Here is a 19,219-nt window from a genome sequence, read left to right as displayed (position 1 = left end):
GTGTGAGGGGGTGGACGTGTGAGAGAGGTGGACGTGTGAGAGAGGTGGACGTGTGAGGGGTGGATGTGTGTGAGGGGTGGACATCTGAGGGGGGGGATGTGTGAGAGGTGGGCGTGTGAGGGGTGAACATGTGTGAGGGGTGGACATGTGAGGGGTAGGCGTGTAAGAGAGGTGGACGTGTGAGGGGTGGACGTGTGAGGGGGTGGACGTGTGTGAGGGGTGGACGTGTGAGGTGTGGATGTGTGAGGGGGTGGACGTGTGTGGGGTGTGGACGTATGTGGGGTAGATGTGTATGGGGGTGGACGTGTGAGAGAGGTGGACTTGTGTAAGGAGGTGGACATGAGGGGTGGATATGTGAGGGGTGACACCCGTCCCTGCTGAGTGGCAGCCCCTTTCCCAAGCCTTTGGGAACTCTGCTGTCAAAGACTTCTCGCTCCAAAGTGCTAAGAGCAAAGATGCCAGTTTAAAGACTAAGGTGCACCTGATTCAACCCGTGACCTTTCCGTCACTTCTGTGCAGCTTAAAGTTGGACAGTGAATGAGGACGGCAGAAGAAGAATCAGTGTCTCTGAGTTGTGTTGGAGAAGAGTGCTGAGCCGCCCATAGACTGCCAAGAGAACCGACAAATCTAAAGGTGGATGCAGCTCCACACTTGTGGAGTATGTTTTCAGGAGCGGCCAGCCCTTGGACAGAGGACGTCCTGCTCGGGAAGGTGGAGGGCCGTAGAAAGAGAAGACGCGATGAGATGGATTGGCGCAGTCAGTGACTGCAGCGGCAGTGGGCTGGAGCAGGGCAGGGTCGGTGAGAAGATGCAGGAGAGCGGGGTGCGGGCCTGAAGCTCACGGGGGTGGCCCGAGGACCCCTGATGACAACAGCTGCATGTCAGGGAGTTTGGAGCCGCTGACCCAGGAGGCAGGAGGCAGTGCTGTCTGGCATTGGAATCCACCAGCCCCTCGGGGAGAAAGGGGGCCCGTTTCCTCCCATGCGGTCAGTGGGCCCTGAAAGCCCGCTGGACAGGTGACTGAGTTGGTCACAACTTGACTGCAGCATGTGCCAGGCCAAAGGATGACTGTGATGCGGGGCGGGGCAGTGTGGTCCTGGCGTGAGGGCAAGGGCGGTGGCGCCAGTGTCCCTCACTGTTGTAAACACTTGGCAGCCACACCCACTGCCCCACGTTGGTTCCACCCGGAAGCATCTGCCTCAAAGGGTCTGCTTGGCTGTCTTCTCTACAGAAGCGAGTCACCAGGCCTGTCTCCTGCAGGTCCTCTGCCAGCCTTTTGATTGGCAGCTGCATGGTTTGAACTGCGGACCTTCTGGTTAGCAGGTCAGTGCTGTCCCACCAGGGCTCCCTCCCGCTGCTGTCTGGAACTACGCAGCCATGGGGAGAGTGTGTCGACCTTTGGGACACAAAAAGCTGATTTTGAAGGTGAAGTCACGTTGGTGCGGATGTTGGTGGACAGAAATGCAGAAGCCGTAACCAAGGACTCCACATGGAGGGGACACTCCTGGGACCCTGGCTGGGGTCGGCTCCGTGTCCACTGACAGCTATGTGGCCACATGGACAGAGCTTGTTAAATCCCAAGCTGGAAGGTGGTCACGTGCATTAGATGCACCCTGTGTGTTACGCACTTTGCAAACGGGGTTATCGGACGGAAGAGTGGACACGTGGACATGAAGTGGCCACGCACGGTGGCTTCCTGACACCAGGCAGCGCACACCTGTGGACAGGCACTGGCTCTGCGGGCTCGGCAGGAGCACGGGAAACCCTCCTGGACACGTGTGAAGTAACGCCGGGCTGTGTAGTGAAGGCCTCGCAGCCTCTGCCTCACGGAGCAGGTCCAGGGGAAGAGTGTGCTCCTGGAACCAAAAACATCAGCACCTGCTGGCCACCAGAGCCACCAACCTGGGCCACCTCCAGGAATCCTGAATGCTCATGTCCTTGCATGAGTGCCCTGCAGCCTCCTCTGTGAGGGACCGGTGTGTGGGGTGTAGGAGAGGCTGTAGGGGAAAGAGGGGGTACAGGATGAGGTACTGGAGGGCAGGGAAGGAGAGGCTGCTACAGCAGGGGGTTCAGGAGGGCAGCAGAGGGAGGGGTTACAGGAGGGCTTATAGGAGTACAGCGGAGGGAGGGGTTACGAGAGGTGGTGCAGGAGTACAGCAGAGGAAGGGTTATGAGAGGAGGTGCAGGAGGAGGTGCCACAAGGCAAGGCACAGGAAGGGGCTCCAGGCCAGAGTCCCCATGCTGCGGAGAAGCCAGGGGTGGGGGGTCCTCAGTAGCCAGGTTCACTGGCACGGTCTGGGGGTGTGCTGGAGCACCCAGCGCTGCGCCTCCCTGGGGAGCGCCCAGGAAAGTAGGAAGAAAGTGCGTTGGAATAAATTGTTTGCAGTCTCGGCATCCCTGGGTGGTGGTAGAGAGGCTGAAGCATTAGCCGGGGGTGAAGGAAACAAAGTCGAACAAAAATCGAGGTTAAAGCAGAAGTGACATGCTTTGCACCCTGCCTCAGGCAGGGCGCTAATGATGAAATTCTCAGAGCTGTTTCCTGTTGAATTTTTGATGCCTGCCCACCCGGGAGCCATCTCCTTCACGTCCATCCGTGTCCAGAGCCCACACTCCTCACGGTAATGGCCTGTGTGTCCACACTACACGGCTGCTCTGATCGATCAGTGTGGACGTGGAAGGAGATGGCGTCCTCGGGGTTTGTCCCGTTCTTGGGCGCCTGCCATCTGAGCTGGTTCCCCAAACCCAGCTGTGCTCGGTGTGGGCTCCTAGTGCGACTCACCAGACAGAGATGGCCCAGGGTCAGGGTCCACTGCTGGCCCCACGCCCCAGCTCTGCATTCCGTCTGGTGGACACTGCCCAGTGGCTGTTCCGTAGGTTATGTCTCATGTTAGTGCTCCTGGACTTCTGACCTGGTCAGACGTCAGGTTGGGTCTGGTCCTCTGGCCTTCTCCCTTTGTGACGGGACCAGCCTGTCTCCCCACTGTCTGTGCTGTGGGCTAGTGCCCTTTATCCTTCACCCTCTGTACTGTGGGCCCAGCCTCCCTGTCCCTCAACCCTCTGTACTGTGGGCCTAGCCCACCAGCCCCCATGCTCTGCACTATGGGCCCAATCCCCCCATTCCCCAGTCTCTCTGCTGTGGGCCCAGCCTCCCTGTCTCCCAGTCTCTGTACTTTGGGCCCAGTGATCCCATCCCCTACTCTCTGTACTGTGGACTCTGCCTCCCTGTCCCCGGCTCTCTGACCTGTGGATCCAGTCCGCCCTGTCCCCCTCTCTGTGCTGTGGGCCCTGCCTCCCTGTCCCCTGCTCTCTGGCCTTTGGACCCAGTCCCCCCATCCCCCTCTCTGTGCTGTGAGCCCTCCCTCCCTGTCCCTGCTCTCTGGCCTGTGGGTCAAGCCTCCAACAGTCTAGCTTTATGCCATTTTGCCCTGTAAGACCTGTGATCTGGCGTCGTCCCAGGTGCTCATCTTCTCACTCCTGCCTTTCTGCCTCCTGCCCTCAGCGGGTTGATAGCCTCAGGTGTGAACCTGTCTCCCTGCACCAGCCTGCTCCTCCCACCTGTGCACTAGCTTCCTGGCATCTCTCTGAGTCCTGAGGCGCAATAAAGAGCAGATCACCTGCATGGTCCTCAGGCCAGTGATCCTGAGAGCAAGGACACCCCTCCAGGAGCCCACGCAGACACCACAGCCCCCCTTCCCACAGCCCTGGTGTGGCAGTGATGGCTTCTGAAGAGTCCCCAGAAGCCTCTGTCAAGCTCTTCTAGAAGGCAGAGTCACGTCGAGCACCCAAGCCAGGGTGCTTCCACTGATGCACATGAAAGTGGCACAGTGGCTACGAAGACAGGAGGATTGATGTCTTTGAGTGTGGACTCGGTGAAGAGTAGTGACTATACCACGTCCTGCCAGCAGAACGGACACGTCCATCCTGGAGCAAGTGCGGTCAGCACACGCCCCAGCACGGGCCAGCAGCACAACCAGGAATGCTTATGTGTAATCATCTCCTGGGCGAGCGGAGGCTGCAGAGCCCGGGTCCGTGGGTGGGGAGGGCCAGAGGTGTCTCCCACTCGGAGCTGTGGGGACCGAGGTCCCGCAGTGTGTGAGTGAGAAGGCAGCGCGCCGGCTGGGAGCTGACTAGCCGAGACTGGCATGGTATGTGGTCGCCGTGGTGTCCCCTCCACAGAAGCAGAGGTCGAAAGCCAGGTGAAGGATCCAGCCTGAGCAAAAGCTGGTGAGCTTTGCTGGCGTCTATACATCCAGTGCAGGCCACACCTCTGAGGAGATGTCCCCTCCACTGAATCAGGGCTGTGACCAAATGAGGAGTGTGGCAGCCCACCCGAATCCTCTCCAGCAGATCAGCCTCATACCATGAGGGGCAACGTTGTCTCTGACAGCACAATTCCAAATTCACGTAGAGGCAGCCAGAGGCCCACGGCCAGGCTGGCAACAGCTCTGAGACCATCCCTGTCATTCAGCGTCATCCAGTCAGGGCTGCCCCATCGCCACCCTGCCCGGTCCTGACCCATCACGTAGCCTGTCACAGCAGCAGCTCGTGTGGACCCTCTCTGTGCCGTTCTCTCGTGAGCCCACTGCTGGTCAGCATGACATGAGTGACACTTGAGACATCAAGGAAGGGCACTGGGTGTGTCCGAGAGCAGTTCAGGGTGAAAAGTTATGCATGGAGAGAATGGAGCCGTCCTCTGAACCTGGGCCAAGCGCACGTGTCTCAGTGGTGCCATCAGACCACGTGGACACTGCCCGGGAGTGGCCCAGGCTTCCGCAGGTGCGGCTGCCACCCTGCAGGAGCCCAGTGCCCCGTTCCCCACCGTTCTGTAAGAGTGCTGTGGAAGCAGCATGAGTCATCTGCCTCAGCGCAGGACCGTGGAGAAGCTCTGCCCACCGGGCGGGTGGGTGGACAGGCCACTGGCAGGAGGTGGTGGGGGCCCTGCGTGCTGCAGGTGTGGACAGTCCACTTTAACAAGGGAGCAAGTGTCAGAAAGACCCCTTGACCTTTCCAGCTGGGTTTTGGGACGTCGAGTGGGTGAAGTGGCCGTGTTACAGGAGCGGCTTCTAACTGCACGATTGCCCGTTTTGATGTGGGAGAAGTCGAGTGGTTGTGCAAGCCACCGGCCCATACCCTTGTGGGACCCCTGCGGGCCTGTCCCCGGTGCTCCCTCCCCCAAGTCCACCTGGACAACATGGTGGCCATCTGACACGTGTGTCTGTCTGCAGCCTGAGGGAGAGGGTGCACCTCCCTGGGAGGCCCATGAATCATCACATGGTCCCTTCTGCTCTCCCCAGGCAGGCGTGGGACCTGGCCGTGGACATTTGCCTCTCTCAGCTGCCAACCATCATCGAGGAAGGCACCGCATTCCGGGTGAGTCCCCCAAGGGTCCCGCCTGCTCACTTGCTGCCGGGGCGCTGGACCCACAGAGCGGCCAGCTGGGTGTGATGTCAACCCTTCTGAAGCAGAGATCGTGACTGGATGGGTTGAGCATGGGGTCTCTGAGTGGACAAACGGTTAGGTGTACCACCATTAACCAAAAGACCAGAAGTTCAGTTCCACCATAGGCACCTTAGGGAAGACCTGGCCATCTGCTTTCTTTTTTATTTTATTCTATTTTTTATATAAATTTTTTTAAATGTAATTGTCATTTAATGAAAGTTTACAGAAAAGTTAGATTTTCATTCATTCATTGTTGCACAGTTTTACTGCCTCCCTCCCCCTCTCCCCCAGTTCACTGTTTTGGTTTTTTTCAATATTCATACAGGGAATATACCCTGAAGAAACCGTAACCACCGTCCACACACCTACATGCACACCCATGTCGATTGCTGCGTTTTTTACAGTGGCAGAGAGATGGAAGCAACCCAGGTGCCCACCAACAAATGACAGATAGATACTGTGGTTTATTCCTACAATGGAATAACTACACAGCTCTGAAAACCAGTGAACTCAAAACATTACACAGCATAGGTGACTCTGCAGGACATTATGCTGCGTGAAATATCTCAGTCAGAAAAGGACAAATACTATATATAGGCCCCCTCTTATAAAGCAGATCTGACACAGGGGGCTTGGGAGGAGAAAAGGATAAGATTGGATAGGCTGTCTGCATCTGTAGCTGTTGCAGGCCCCAGGGGGCACTGTCTGCCTGTGACACCTCAGGGCTGCCCCTGGGGACTTGCTCCAAGCTGGCTCCACTGGTCCTGTGAGCTTACAGTTGGAGTTGTGTGCTTTTGGGACTTCCCCTCCTGTGAGGGCTGCTGCCCCAAATCCACCTCTTGGACACTTCCATCCTGCTACCCCAAGACTGGGGCCCGAGAGCCCAAGAATTGTGGGTCACCCTGTGGCTCCAGCTGGCACCCTGTGGCTCAACAGTGTGAAACTGAGCCCAGGACGGAGTGTAGTCCCTGGGCCCCGTGTCACAGGGGCCATGTTAGTCCCCGTGTGAACAGGATGCGTGTGGGCCGCTTTCCGTGCCCTTCTGCCCACTGAGGGGCCGCACAGCTCTCACTGTGCAGCTCTGTGACCTTCCTGCCCACACGGCTTCCTCCTTCCTCCCTCAATCATTCACTGCTGGTTCTGGACCCTCTTACTGAGAGGTTGTGGCCGAGTGTAGACAAATGAGGAATCCAGGAGAGAGGAGTCCCACGCAGGTCTCCGGCATGTGTGCCAGGTTGGGGGAGCACAGGGGCTTCTAGGTCTTCAAGGGCGTGGGGGCCCAGGGAGCAGGAGCGAGGGGTCGGCGGTGCTGTCATGGCTAAGATGAGGGGCGAAGCTCACAGGCAGGCATGGGGGGTACTCACAGTCGGCGTCTCCCGCCCCTCTGTCCCCATCTTCATTCCCGCCTCCCGGAGCGCAGAGCCCTGGAGCCACGCTGCCCTTCGCTGCCTATGCGCTGGCCAGTATCCACGTGTCCATCTCTCCTGACCCTTACAGCCCTGCAAAGGCTCCTCCACATGCACACACCCTTCAGCTGGAAGCGGGCACCTCCTCGGCTTCCTCCCAGCACACAGCTGCCAGCGCCCCTCAGCCCGTTCCGAGGCCCTCCAGCTGGGGTGGGATTCGGTGAGGAGGGCCGGGCCGTCACACACCCAGCGCCCACCTCACGTGTCCACGCTCCCGCCCCCACGCTCCCGCCCCAGCTCCCCGACCTCTCCTTCTGACTCTCTGGGACCCTGTGTAGTTGCTATGTCCCACAACGGGCTCAGAACTCAGGGTCTCCTGTAAAGAAATCCCCCTCCTGTGTGTGTCTCTCTCTCTGGGAGTGTATACACACAGACCTTCTAAATGGGTGTTTTGTTTCTGTGCCAGGCGTCTTCGCTAGATATCTTTTCCAGCCTTTCAATGTTTCATTTCTAATCTTTAATCAATATCCTGCATTTGGGAATTATTTCACCAAATGGGTGGTAGGGTGAGAAGGAGACAGCACGTTAGCTTTTTTGTTCTGGCTTTACTTTTTCAGAAGCAACTTACACATGCACAAATTTGCATATGTCACCCAAGCTGGGCCTGCAGCCAGCACCCAAATCAGCGCCCCCCCCCTTCCCTGGGGAGATGGAGGCGGGGCACGGCATAACCCCGCCTCTCCCCGAGCTCCTCCTCTCGGAGTCCTGCTTTCCACAGAGCACGGTCCCTGTGCCCTGTTCTCACGCATCCTGGGTTTGCTGATGTCCACACAGCTCGCTCTCATTGTATGGCAGCACCTTGGTGTGGACAGATGCCCAGAACTGACCCGTACTCTGCAGCCACAGGCCGTTTTGTAGCCAGTCCTTTCTCATTAGCATAGCTGCCTGTCTCCTAGTGGACGTGAAAGCACAGGTGAGGTTGTCACCAAGCAGGTGTGACGGTGTCAGGAAGGACCCCGCCGTGCAGCAGGCAGAGTGCGTCAGGATGGGGGCCGTGGACGTGTGTTAACACGGGCTCGGACTCCTGCTGGCTCCTGGCCCGCCCCCCTGGCCGTTCACGGAACGCCCCGCCAGCCCACCCGTGGGCTCCAGTGGAGCTGTCTCGGGGTCTCCTGTGCCCCTCTTCCGGAATGCCCAGAGGCGGGGCCCGATTGCCACCTGTGCGCCATGGGTGAGACAAGCAGTCACAAAGCTGCTGTCACAGACGATGGCGCTGCTGCGGGCCAGGGTGGAGCAGCAGGTGCAGCTCTGGCTGGCGGCATCTGCGGTCTCGATAGGTCAGCGCTCCGGTCAGTGCTGGTCTCTGCCTGTGGCTGCAGGTGAACCTGAACCTCCAGTCTGTAGCTCACTGCCATATGTGCCCTCAGGGACTCAGTGGCTATGGCGCTGTTTGTGTAAGGCCAGGCCCTCTGGAGAGGCTTCCTTCAGCATTGTCCTGGGAGGCCAAGGCTGCCGGGCAGTGCGGGTGACTCACGCCCCCAAATACCCCCTGGTCCCCGGCTCCACGTCACAGACTGCAGCCAGCCCAAGGGTCACCTCTTGAATTCACACTGCTGTGAGCTCTGATTCAGGCAGCGCCCCGTCTCGGGAGTCCCTGCTGCTGGGCCAGCTCCTGGGGAGTGAGCTGTACTTTTCTCTTTTCTGGGAAGATTACTCCAGCCATGAGTGACCTATGAAATCCGCAAACCTCAGACTCATTTAAACGGGCGGGAGAAGCAATTTCATTACCGGAATTGTCTCCCTTCCTTCATGGGCTGAAGGTTCCCTAACTCAGCTTGTTGTGGTCTTGTGGGACATGGGGAGGCCCTTAACGAGACAATTTTTTAAAACCAATTGATGAATAATTCACACTTAAAGACAAGGAGTCACTGCAGGGGCCTCATTCCGGGGTTGCCTTACCACGCGCAGGCACTTGTGTCCACTGACTCGGCTGGAATGTGCTCCATGACTGCAGCGGCCCCTCAGCCAGGCACGGTGAGGAGAGGCCACCACCTTACACCCGTGTACCTCAGAAATGCACCGCTCACTCACCTGAGGAAACAGCAGACCTGAGAGTTACTGCATTCAGCCAGTGCACTCAGCTGCTGTTCGGAAGGTGATGGAACAGTCTGCTTCCTTGAAAATTCCCGACCTTGGAGACCCGAGGACCAGTCCTGCTCTGTCTTAGAGGGTCACTGAGTCAGAATCAACTCGGGCATAGTGGCTTTAGTCAACAAAAAATAAGTGAGGCGGAGAGGAGAGCTGGCGGAAGAGAGAGCTGAGTTATTTCATGTGTTAGTCTAGGAAGGCAGACCTGCACCAGGTGACCAGGACTCTGCACCAAAGACAGCAAGCCCTCTGCCCGGTGCCCGGCCCCTGCCGAGTCCCTGCTTCCCCTCGCGTGCCTCTTCTTATCACTGCCCAGATAGGACAGCACTCACAGACCCTCCTGAACTCTGCAGTCTGGAATCCCTGTGGCCTAGAGATCCCTCCACATGTCACTGTGGACCCTCTACCTGTCCCAACTCCCCCTCCCCCACTGAGTCCCAGTGGTCCCTCCATATGTCCACCCGCCACCTGCTTTCTACAGTGAGGCACTGTGGTCACTCGTGCCCACCACTCTCTAGGTGAGTCTGCCCTGTGAGCTGAGCTCAGATGTTGGGTTATGAGGTACCACCCTCAGCCCTCCTACTCCTCCTTCCTCAGACCATCTCTGGCCACTCCCCCTGCCCGCGTTGACCCCTCAGTGAGTGCCCAGACATGCCTGCCTGCACCTGCGCTCACACCTGTCAGCCCACGGCTCCCTTCTCTCTCAGGCCCCCATTGGCCCTGGGCCTCAACCCCCAGGACCTCAGTCCAGCAGCTGCCCTTGTCCCCCACCATCATTTCCCTGCCTCCTTTATCCTTCGCACTGACTCACAAAAACCCGATCCCACTTTCCCCTCGTTGACGGTGACCACGCTGACTCTCCCTTCCCTTCAAGGTTTCCCTGCATTCAAGCCTTGTCTCTGCACCCACTGACACCACACTCTTACCCCTCACCTGCCTTCAGACCATTCCTAGCAGGCATCAGTCCAGGCCCTAGGCACTGTGGGTCCCTCGGTCTCCAGGTGTCAGGCTCCCTGCTTCCCCACCACACTTTCTGTCCCTCTGGCCTCTAAATACTGGAGTGACCAAAGTTCGGCCTTGGATCCCTTCTCTTTCTTTTTTTTAAAAATTTCATTTTACTATTTTTTGTGTGTGTGCCGACTGGTAGAGGGGGAGGTTGCCCCTCCTTCTCCAGCAGGGCATCTGATGGATCGAACCGCATACTTCTGGGATTGCAGTGCAGCTTTGTGCCACTTGGCCACCAGCGTTCCTGGATCCCTTCTCTTTCTAATGCTGGTGCCTCTTAACGTCTCTGCCAGCCCTGACCACCCTCTGTTGTGCGCTCAGGGAGAGCACTGATGGACATCTGTGCCTGTGTGGTGTCTGAGGCTCAGCTGTCTGGGATAGAGCTTCCAGTGGGCCCTTCTGACATTCACCTCCGTGTCTTCCCCATCACCTGGCAGCAGCGCCACTTCCCAACCACTGAGCCAAGACCTCATAGTATCCTCAACTCCCTTTTTAATCTCCTTTCCAATCCCGCGCAGCTGCTGTGGAATCTGTCTCCCAGCACCCCATGTACAGTAAACTTCACTCCACAGGCTCAAGGTGGTGGGCCCTTGGAGCCACACCTCCAGGCCTGCCTGCCACGGTGCCGCTAACCATGTGATCAGACTTCCAGCGTCTGTCAATTAAGGGCCAAGCACTTAGCTGCCTGCACTACACGGGTGCCCTGTGCAGTGTGCTCACGGCCCCTGGTGACAGGACCTCGCACCCTGGTCACTGCGTCCTTCACGTGGCTCTGTCGAGCCTGTCCCCTGGGTGATGGATAGGCCTGGGGAAGCAGGCCGCCCCTGAGTGCCCTCCTCTTGTCTCACAGCACAGCCCTTTCTTTGCCGAGCAGCTGACCGCATTCCAGGTGTGGCTTACCATGGGCGTGGAGAACAGGAACCCCCCAGAGCAGCTCCCCATCGTCCTGCAGGTGAGTGGGGCGTCCAGATAAAGCCAGGTGGCTGCAGGGCACATCTCCCAGCACTGGGCGTGCGGCTTCTCAGGTACACGGCACAGGGGAGCGAGCCCTGCCATCCTCTGCCAGCAGAGCCACGTGCAAACCACTCAACAGCCCTCCTCGCCCTCGGTTACTCATCAGCTTGAGGTCCCACAGGTCACTGCAAGAGGAGCGAGGATGCTCTGAACATGTCCACCCTGCAGGGGTTAGGAGGAGAGGACACTGACCACTGTGACGGGACCACGGTGGCCACATCTGTAACCACAAAACCATGGTGTCCCAGTACCATTGGCCTGAAGCTGGGCCCCATGCTGGCCAGCACTTGGAGGAAATGCGGCTGTGCTGGTGCTGCAGCCTCAGTGGCTCAGTGCGTGGGTGGGGGTTAGGGTGCAAGGGCTTCAGGAGGATTCTCCCTCGGGGGGGGGGCGCGGGGGAAAGTGCGCACGCCCGGATGTCAGCTGGGAAAAGCACGGCTGGTCTGCAAGGGTGTGTGTGCGCCTGCGCAAGGGGGTGGGAGGAGGACCACGGCTTCAGGAGGCTTCTGGGGGAGAGTGCGCACGCGCAGATGTCAGCATGCAGCTGTCACCTGGGAGACGCATGTAAGCTCTGCGAGGATACGTGCGCCTATGCGCATGCGCAAGCTATTGGTGGGAGGACGAAGGCTTCAGGGGGAGAGTGCGCACGCGCAGATGTCAGCATGCAGCTGTCACCTGGGAGACGCATGTAAGCTCTGCGAGGATACGTGCGCCTATGCGCATGCGCAAGCTATTGGTGGGAGGATGAAGGCTTCAGGGGGAGAGTGCGCACGCGCAGCTGTCAGCTGGGAGAAGCGGACAAGAGCTCTGCGAGGACGTGTGTGCCTGTGTGCGCACATGCAAGGGGGTGGTGGGAGGAGGGCAGTGGCTTCAGAAGGATCCCGCTCTGTCCATATGTGTGTGTGTGCACGCGTGAACGAGGTGCACTGAGTTAGTGTGAAAAAGAGCTGTGTGAGCACCAGGGTTTCAGAGGGCACTAGACACCAGGCAGCACTGCTGTGATAGAGGCTGAACTTGGTCCGAGCTGTGGACCCCCCGCGGGGGAGCCTGCTCTGTGTTCTGCATGGTCATGTCCTCCCTGGTCTGCAGTGGGGTAAATCCATTCTAGTCTCCGTTGGGAGCGGTGGCAGGTGGGCAGCTGACCACTCTGAATGGGAACATGCACCTCCCCCGGCCACCTTTGGCCATTGATTCCTGAGGGAGGGGTCAGCTTTTCCCCTACACTGCCCACCTGTGGGGCAGCACCTGCTGGCCACGAGATCAGCACTCTGCTCTTGGAGCCTGTTGCCTTCCAAGAGATGCCCAGCGGCGAACGAGCTGGTCCTGACATGCCTGGGTCCTGCTCTCGGTCACCCCGTCACCCGTCTGCAGCTCTGGACACTGCTTGGTGGAGAGCTGAGGTGTTCATGGTCAGCCTCAGTCAGCAGGGAGAGGTGCTGAAGAAGAGGCGTAGGTTGTCAGCGCTTCAGCCCTGCTCTGGCCTCATTGATGGTAGCTGGGCAGAAGAATGGTGTCAGCAAGTATTTAAGGTGCTTCCGTGCATCACTGGGCTCCTTTACTGACATCACAGGATGGAGGTGAACCCCTCAGAAATGTGACTGCATGCACAAGAGCCACCGTTGTCCCTGCTCTGGGGCCTCTGAGGGGGCTGCAGACCACCCAGTGAGTGAGCAGATGTGCCATTGGTGGGACTGGACAGCAGCAGGGCCACGGGGAGGGAGCCTCATGTGGCAGGGCCAGCACTGGTGTGCACTGGAGTCTGGCTGCAGATTTTAGGGGGTAGAGGAGCAGGTGGTGTGATGTGCTCCCAAGACCTCCCAAGCAGCCTCCCCGCGGTCACTAGTGGGGACTCACCAGCCAGCAGCTCTGAACCTCCTTGTCCAAGGGGCCCTGGCCTCGCTGGCAAAGGAGGCTGCCTACACAGAAGTCCTGGCAGACGTCCTCCTCACAGCACACACCCTTTTGGGGAGGAGGAGGAGGCTGAGGGGAGGTGAGTGACTGCCAGGGTGAGGGGACAGGACCTGAGTGAACGGGGCGTTACCTGGAGGTGTTCAGTGCCCATGAGGCAGCCGGCCTCCCTCACCTTGCTGCCTGCTGGGTCCAGGAGAGATTTACCAACAGGAGAACAAGGGACATGGGTATCCGGACCACATGGTGCTGCCCAGGGTCTGCCCACCTCTGGTCTACGTGTGCTGCCCAGTGGGCCACCCATCCCTCGTCCGTGAGGTGCTGGCCAGGAAGCTGCCTACCCACTTGACCCACGCAGTATAGCCTGGGGAGCTGCCCACCTGCCTGACCCATGTGGAGTTACAGTGGTTGCTGCCCGCTCCTGACCCACATGGTACTGCCCAGAGAGCTGCCCACCGCTGACCTATGTGGTGTTACCAGGGAAACTGCCCACCTCTGACCCACATGGTACTGCCCAGAGAGCTGCCTACCTGCCTGACTCATGTGGACTTACCCAGGGACCTGTCCACCCCTGACCCACGTGGTCTGCCCCCGGGAACTACCTGCCTCTAGTCAGCTCAGCCACCCACACCAGTCTGTCTGTCCCAGAAGCTGTCATGTTGCTAAGGCCTGGACACTACCATTGTGAATGGCCCTCCAGATTCTTGACCAGTTAGGAAATGTGACTTAAATGAGGAGACCAGAGCACAGAAAGACCTCATAGCTCTTCTGGTGCCTTTTATCAAATGCTGGAGACCGTCATGGTACAGCAGAGTTGGCTGACACCGCCGAGGGACATCAGAGCCAGTGCTGGGCCTTCACTGAGGTGCCCTGTCGGCAGCTTGGCGGTGACCGGGCCTTTCCTCTGTCTCCACAGGTGCTGCTGAGCCAGGTGCATCGGCTGCGAGCCCTAGACTTGCTGGGGCGGTTTCTGGACTTGGGTCCCTGGGCAGTGAGCCTGGTATGTGTCTGCTCACACTGGGGAGAGGAGGCTGGGCTGGGGGGCAACACCCGGACCCCATAGTGGGGGTGGTGCCCACACGGAGCATGTGGCATCACCTGGGACCTAGGCGGCCATCCTGTGGGGTGTGTCCTTGTTTGCTGTGTGCCCTAACCCTGACCCTCCATTCCTCTGATATTAGCTTGGCTTTGGAAGAGAATGAAGCATCGCTTTTCAGAGTGGCTTCCCCGTCAGGCAGCCCTGAGCCCGGCCGGGTCCCCAGGACACGGCACTTCCCATAGGGTATCTCAAGCCTCTTTCATGGCCTTCTTACTCTTGTTATACTCACAGTTCCAACACACTTTCTTGTCAGAAATGTCCATTTGAAACAATACTGATGGGAATGGAGTCATGAAATGATGGTTTTCAGCAGATAGGTTACAGGGAAGGGGAGACTCAAGCGACCACTTTGTAGATCTGTGAAAATGAACGTGTTAGTTTTGTAAATGCCATGAGACAAGTGGAGATTTTACACTAATTGAATATTTGGCATAATTAGAGAATCCCTGTCTGTCTGTGGTGGGTGGTTATTGTTATTTACCATCAAGTCAATACCGACTCCTAACTTGACCCTCCGGCGAGTGTCCAGAGGCCGTAAACCCCGGGAGGAGAAGGCTCGTCTTTTTCTCATGGAGCAGCTGGCGGATTCGAACCATGCACCTTTGAGTTGGCAGCACAACTCGCTGCTACTCGGCCACCAGAGCTCCCTTATCTGGTTGAGAATTGTCTGCAGGCGTGATAAAGGAATCATAGTTAAGTTTATGAACGAGAACTTATTTTGTAGAGATGTGCCAGTGAAACCATGTGGCACATAGGATTAGCCACAGAGAGTCCCAAGGACAGGCCAGCAGGGACAGGACAGAGGAGCGCGTGGAGTCGGGGTGTGATGGCCGGTCACGGGAGACCCCACCAGGCTGGCCCTAGGAAGCACCAGGGCCTGCTGCCCACCTCGGCCAGTCCTCTTCCAGGGCCTGAGACCTTGGCTGCCTGCCCTGGTGGAGCTGCAGGTGACCGCTGGGACAGGTGTCTGCGTGAGACACCTGCCATCGCTTTGTCGTCGTGGAGACCCTTAGAGTGTGCCCGCGCTGCTCGTTGTGAAGACAAGGAAACACAGTCACCTATTTCAGGAAGCTCTGCGTTTACTTGGTTAAGTTTTAAAATCAATCTTGGCCATTTAAAGAGTCAGGCTCACTCTAACTGGAAATGTGCTCACTACGTAAACGGAGCCCCTTTGGCTCCTGTGTGAGGGCTCCTGGCCTGAACCAGAGAAAAGCGTGTCCCTGCCCCTTAGATGGGACTGTGTGTCGCTGGCCATCCTGGCTCGTGCCCCTCCCTCTGACCTGCTGTAGAGACATGGGATTAGCTGCAGAGCGTTCCCAGGACAGGCCAGTTCCTGGATGAGATACCACTGGGCTTTGATTTGAATTCCAGCAAGGAGACATCTGGAATTCTAGATGAGGACTGGAGTCCCTCATTTCCCTGAGAGCACAGGGCGCCCAAGGATGGAGGCCCACTGCAACCCCAGTGGGGATCCCCAAGCTCCTACTGGTCCCCATCGGAGCTGGCGGCTCTGCAAGTCATGGGGCCTTGGCTCCTGTGGCCCTGCCTCAGTGCTGGTCACGTGGTCATGCCTGCAGGGAGTCCGACCTTTGACATCAGCCCTGGGCATGTGGCCGTGCCCCTGTGGCCATGTGGGGGCTCCCCAGACCAAAGCCCTGTCCCTCAACGAGGCCGTGCCATGTGACTTCAGCCCTGGCCTGTTTGGATCATCCAGGCCTGGATCTGCCCGGCACCCCAATTCCTGAGCTCAGAGATGAGTGGGGAGTCAGGCCAGCCAGTGTGGGCTGAGCCTGCGTTACCCCCACGTAGGTGCCTCACTCCGTGTGGGCTGCGAGGGCCCGTCTCACGGTGCTTTCTCCCTCAGGCCCTGTCTGTCGGCATCTTTCCCTACGTGCTGAAGCTGCTCCAGAGTTCAGCCCGGGAGCTGCGGCCCCTCCTGGTGTTCATATGGGCCAAGATCCTCGCCGTGGACAGTGTGAGTGCTCGCGGCCGTCCCCCGTCTCTGCTCTGCACCCTGCCCTCCTGGCCTCTCTCCCACTTCCTTCTCTATGTCCCGTGCTGGCCCATGACCCATGGTCATCGCTGGCCCATGTCCTATGGTTGGCCCATGGAGGCCACACACTGGAGCCCATCTTGTTCACAAAACGGCCTCATTTCCACTCACCACTCTGGCCCCCACCCCACCCCATCCTTTGCTGCCTGCTGCTATTGTGGGTGTTACCTGTTAACCCAGGTGAAATGGCATTGTTGACAATTTCAGTGTCTTCTCCGTCAGTCACGGTGCTGTCTGCTGGCCCTCTAATGAACACTTTGGTTTTCTTGATGTTGAAAGTTAGAGCCTTTGATCTTCTCCAGTAAGTGCTTCAAGACTTCTTCACTTTCTCTCTGTATATGTAGAAATATAGAGAGATTGATTTCAAGTTCGTTGACCATGAACTCACATGCTGTAGAGACAAGTCCCAGGTCTGCAGGTCAGACCTCAAGTTAGAGGCGTCTGCAGAGCACAGACCAGTCCGCAGGCGGGCAGGGGCTCAGACCGCAGCCTTGGGGGCTGCCGGTTTCAGAGGCTGACATGTACTGGTCACTGTTGGGAAGCAGCGAGAGTGGCAGGCGGCTGGCTTTGGAAACGGAGTCCAGTCAGCAGGCGTGGTGGGCGCTGGTTCACGTTGAGACCATGATGTCTCGGCAGGTGTGGATCTGACCCAGAGCTCTCTAGCTTCCTCCCAGAGCCCACCCAGCCGTGGTTGTGTGCTGGGGAGTCAGAACCCACCCATAGCTGACCCTCCAGCAGGTTTTCAGAGGCTGTAAGTCACGCGGGAGGAGACCGTCCATCCTTCCCCTGGCAAGCAGCTGGTGCCTTTGGAATTAACCGGCAGCTTCTTACCACGAGGCTCCTAGAGCGCTCCTCCTGATGGACACCTCCCTTCGTCATTAAGGCTGGTCCTGTCCTCCTTGACTGGCCGGCAGTCCTGGCTTGCTGGCCTTGCAGTGGTGAGCATTTCCAGCACACAGAATAGCAGGGGGAAAAAAAAATAAAAAATAAATTTAAAAAAAAAAAAAGAATAGCAGGTTATGCTGCGAGTCGTGGTCCCGCCGGCGTGCGGCCTTGCCTCTCACGGTCCCTCCTGCGGTTGTTGGTGAGTGGGTTTCAGTCGGCTCGCTTCGTTGACCCCGGGCACCGTGGACTGCAGCCCCGCCGGCCCGGCCTGCTCAGGCCTGTTGCTGCAGTCGCCGTGTGCCGTCCACCTGCAGGAGGCTCTTCTCTTTCACTCTGACCCTCTGCTTTCTCCACTGTCTCCCTGACCACCTTGAAACGGATTCTTTATTCTAAGTCCTGTTAGCAGTTTCTCTTCTCCAGAGCAAGGACGGCCCTCTTAGCTGGCCTTTTCCATCATGTTCTCATTGTGTTTGTTACTGGGCCCCCCTGCAGTCCAAGGAGCCTGGTTACAGCACTCCCAGACCCCCATTTTCCCAGGGCCCCCGACCCTCCGCATCGGTGGGGACGGTGAAGCCCAGCTCCTTCTGTGACACTCCCAGGGGGAGACACTGGGGCTCTGCGCCTGGTGCCTCCTGGATGCTGCAGGCCTTCTGAGCTTGCGGGGCTTGGACCGCTCTTCCTCCCCAGCTGGGACTGAGTTGGCTGTGTTCAGTGCCTGTGGCCTGTCTGCCCCCACCCTGCGAGCTCATTTCCTAACCAGCTTGTTGCACCTGCTTATTGGGAGGCAGCATCCTACCAGGGGAGAGGGAGACAGCTCCAGTCGGGGCAGCCCCATGTACCCCGTCTTCCTCTCCTGCACCATACAGCTGCTGCTTCCTGGAAATCCAAGTCCTTGAGTTTTTCCAGGAGCCGTGTCCCCTCCCCACACGCCTGGCCTGAAGCCGGGCTGTGTTGTCCTCTTGGTCCAGGCCGGGACTCAGCTTTCACAGTGCAGGCTGCGCTCTTTGCCCTGGACACCCCAAGAGTCAGCTGCACACAGGTGTCCGCTCTGCAGTTAGCCTGCTCAGCGGTACAGCCGGGGCTGACCAGTCCTCCCAGGCCATGCACTCCACGCTTCCCAGATCAGCATCCCATCAGCCTGTGGAGAGAGGGGCTGGAGCCGCACTCAGCCTGGGGTTCCCCCACTCAGGGACGAGTCTACGAGCCTCTTGTTCCCACGTGCAGATGTCGCTGTGTGCCGCATGTCGTGTTACTGTTTAAAAACAAAACTCACCACCTTCGAGTCGGTGGAGGCTCTCAGTGCTGCTATGGGGTGGAGCCTGAGGCTGCCACCTTTACAGGACCAGATGCCACGCTGTCCCCACAGCTGTTGGAGGCTGCTGTCGATTTGTCCCTGTGTACAGCAGAGCCAAGCACTGCCACGTCTCCTCCTTGGCCAGGATTGAGTGCAGGTCACTGGCTGTCTTCCTGTCTTCCAGCACAGCTCCATCTCCAATCTCTGCAGAATCCTGTTCTACATCACAGCAGATGCTACACCCTCAGAGCCACTAAAGGGTTCATGGAGCGAAGGGGCTTGTCCTTAGAGACCAAAGAGGAGCGTGGGGAAGTGTGCATGCTTGCCTTGGGGGCAGGGATGGGGACTCTGTGCACGCTGTGGGGAGCCTGCCCCAGGGAGAGGGTGCAGCTAGCACAGAGATGAGGAGGGCTCTCTTTCCTGCCCTCTCAGCCCTGGAAGTCTCCACGGGGTCTCCTCTTAGAGCAGCCTTTCCGCCGTCACTCCCTCCACCATTTTACTCCTCACTTAACAGCCAGTCAGAAAGAACAAGCGTGGCCAGAGTCCTAGACTGTGGCCCATGGTGAGGAGGCCAAATAGGCCATCCCATCTATGCAGAACTGCCCCAGGGCCAGCAGTGCACACAGAGCCAGTGAGACAAGGACTGGACGTCTACTGCATAGGTTCAAAGAGCGGACTTGGGGCATGGAAATTAGGGAAAAAAACTTGGATCAAGCTTCTACAACACGTCACACAGAAAACGCACCAGGATGTGACTGGAAACAGATTAAATGAGGCAGAAGAAAGTCCATGAACATAAAGACAGCAGCATAAGCTCTTGAAGAGACCGCAGTGAAAAAGGAACATTCTGGAAAACATGGGGGGAAATCTGTGTATTACTGCGCAACTGTAAGTGGCCTAGTTTCTGGGTGTTTAGCGTCTCCTTAGGGAACTGTCAAGAAAAATATATGACGAACATCACAACAAGA

General features: G+C 58.1%; 1 protein-coding gene across 2 annotated transcripts in view; it reads left to right on the top strand.

Moving 5' to 3' along the window:
* RPTOR (regulatory associated protein of MTOR, complex 1) overlaps window positions 1–19,219 on the top strand; it is a 285,559-nt gene that overhangs the window by 215,938 nt on the left and 50,402 nt on the right. For both annotated transcript variants that reach the window (XM_006886162.1, XM_006886161.1), the window contains exons 10-13: window positions 5,295–5,370; window positions 10,849–10,950; window positions 13,837–13,920; window positions 15,884–15,994. In XM_006886162.1, the coding sequence (XP_006886224.1) occupies window positions 5,295–5,370; window positions 10,849–10,950; window positions 13,837–13,920; window positions 15,884–15,994 (373 nt within the window). The remainder of the gene's footprint in view (window positions 1–5,294; window positions 5,371–10,848; window positions 10,951–13,836; window positions 13,921–15,883; window positions 15,995–19,219) is intronic.

Source organism: Elephantulus edwardii, unplaced genomic scaffold (assembly GCF_000299155.1).
Source record: "Elephantulus edwardii isolate Elephantulus edwardi_28Jun2011 unplaced genomic scaffold, EleEdw1.0 scaffold00048, whole genome shotgun sequence".
Classification (NCBI taxonomy): domain Eukaryota; kingdom Metazoa; phylum Chordata; class Mammalia; order Macroscelidea; family Macroscelididae; genus Elephantulus; species Elephantulus edwardii.
This window is presented reverse-complemented; position numbering and strand designations above follow the sequence as displayed.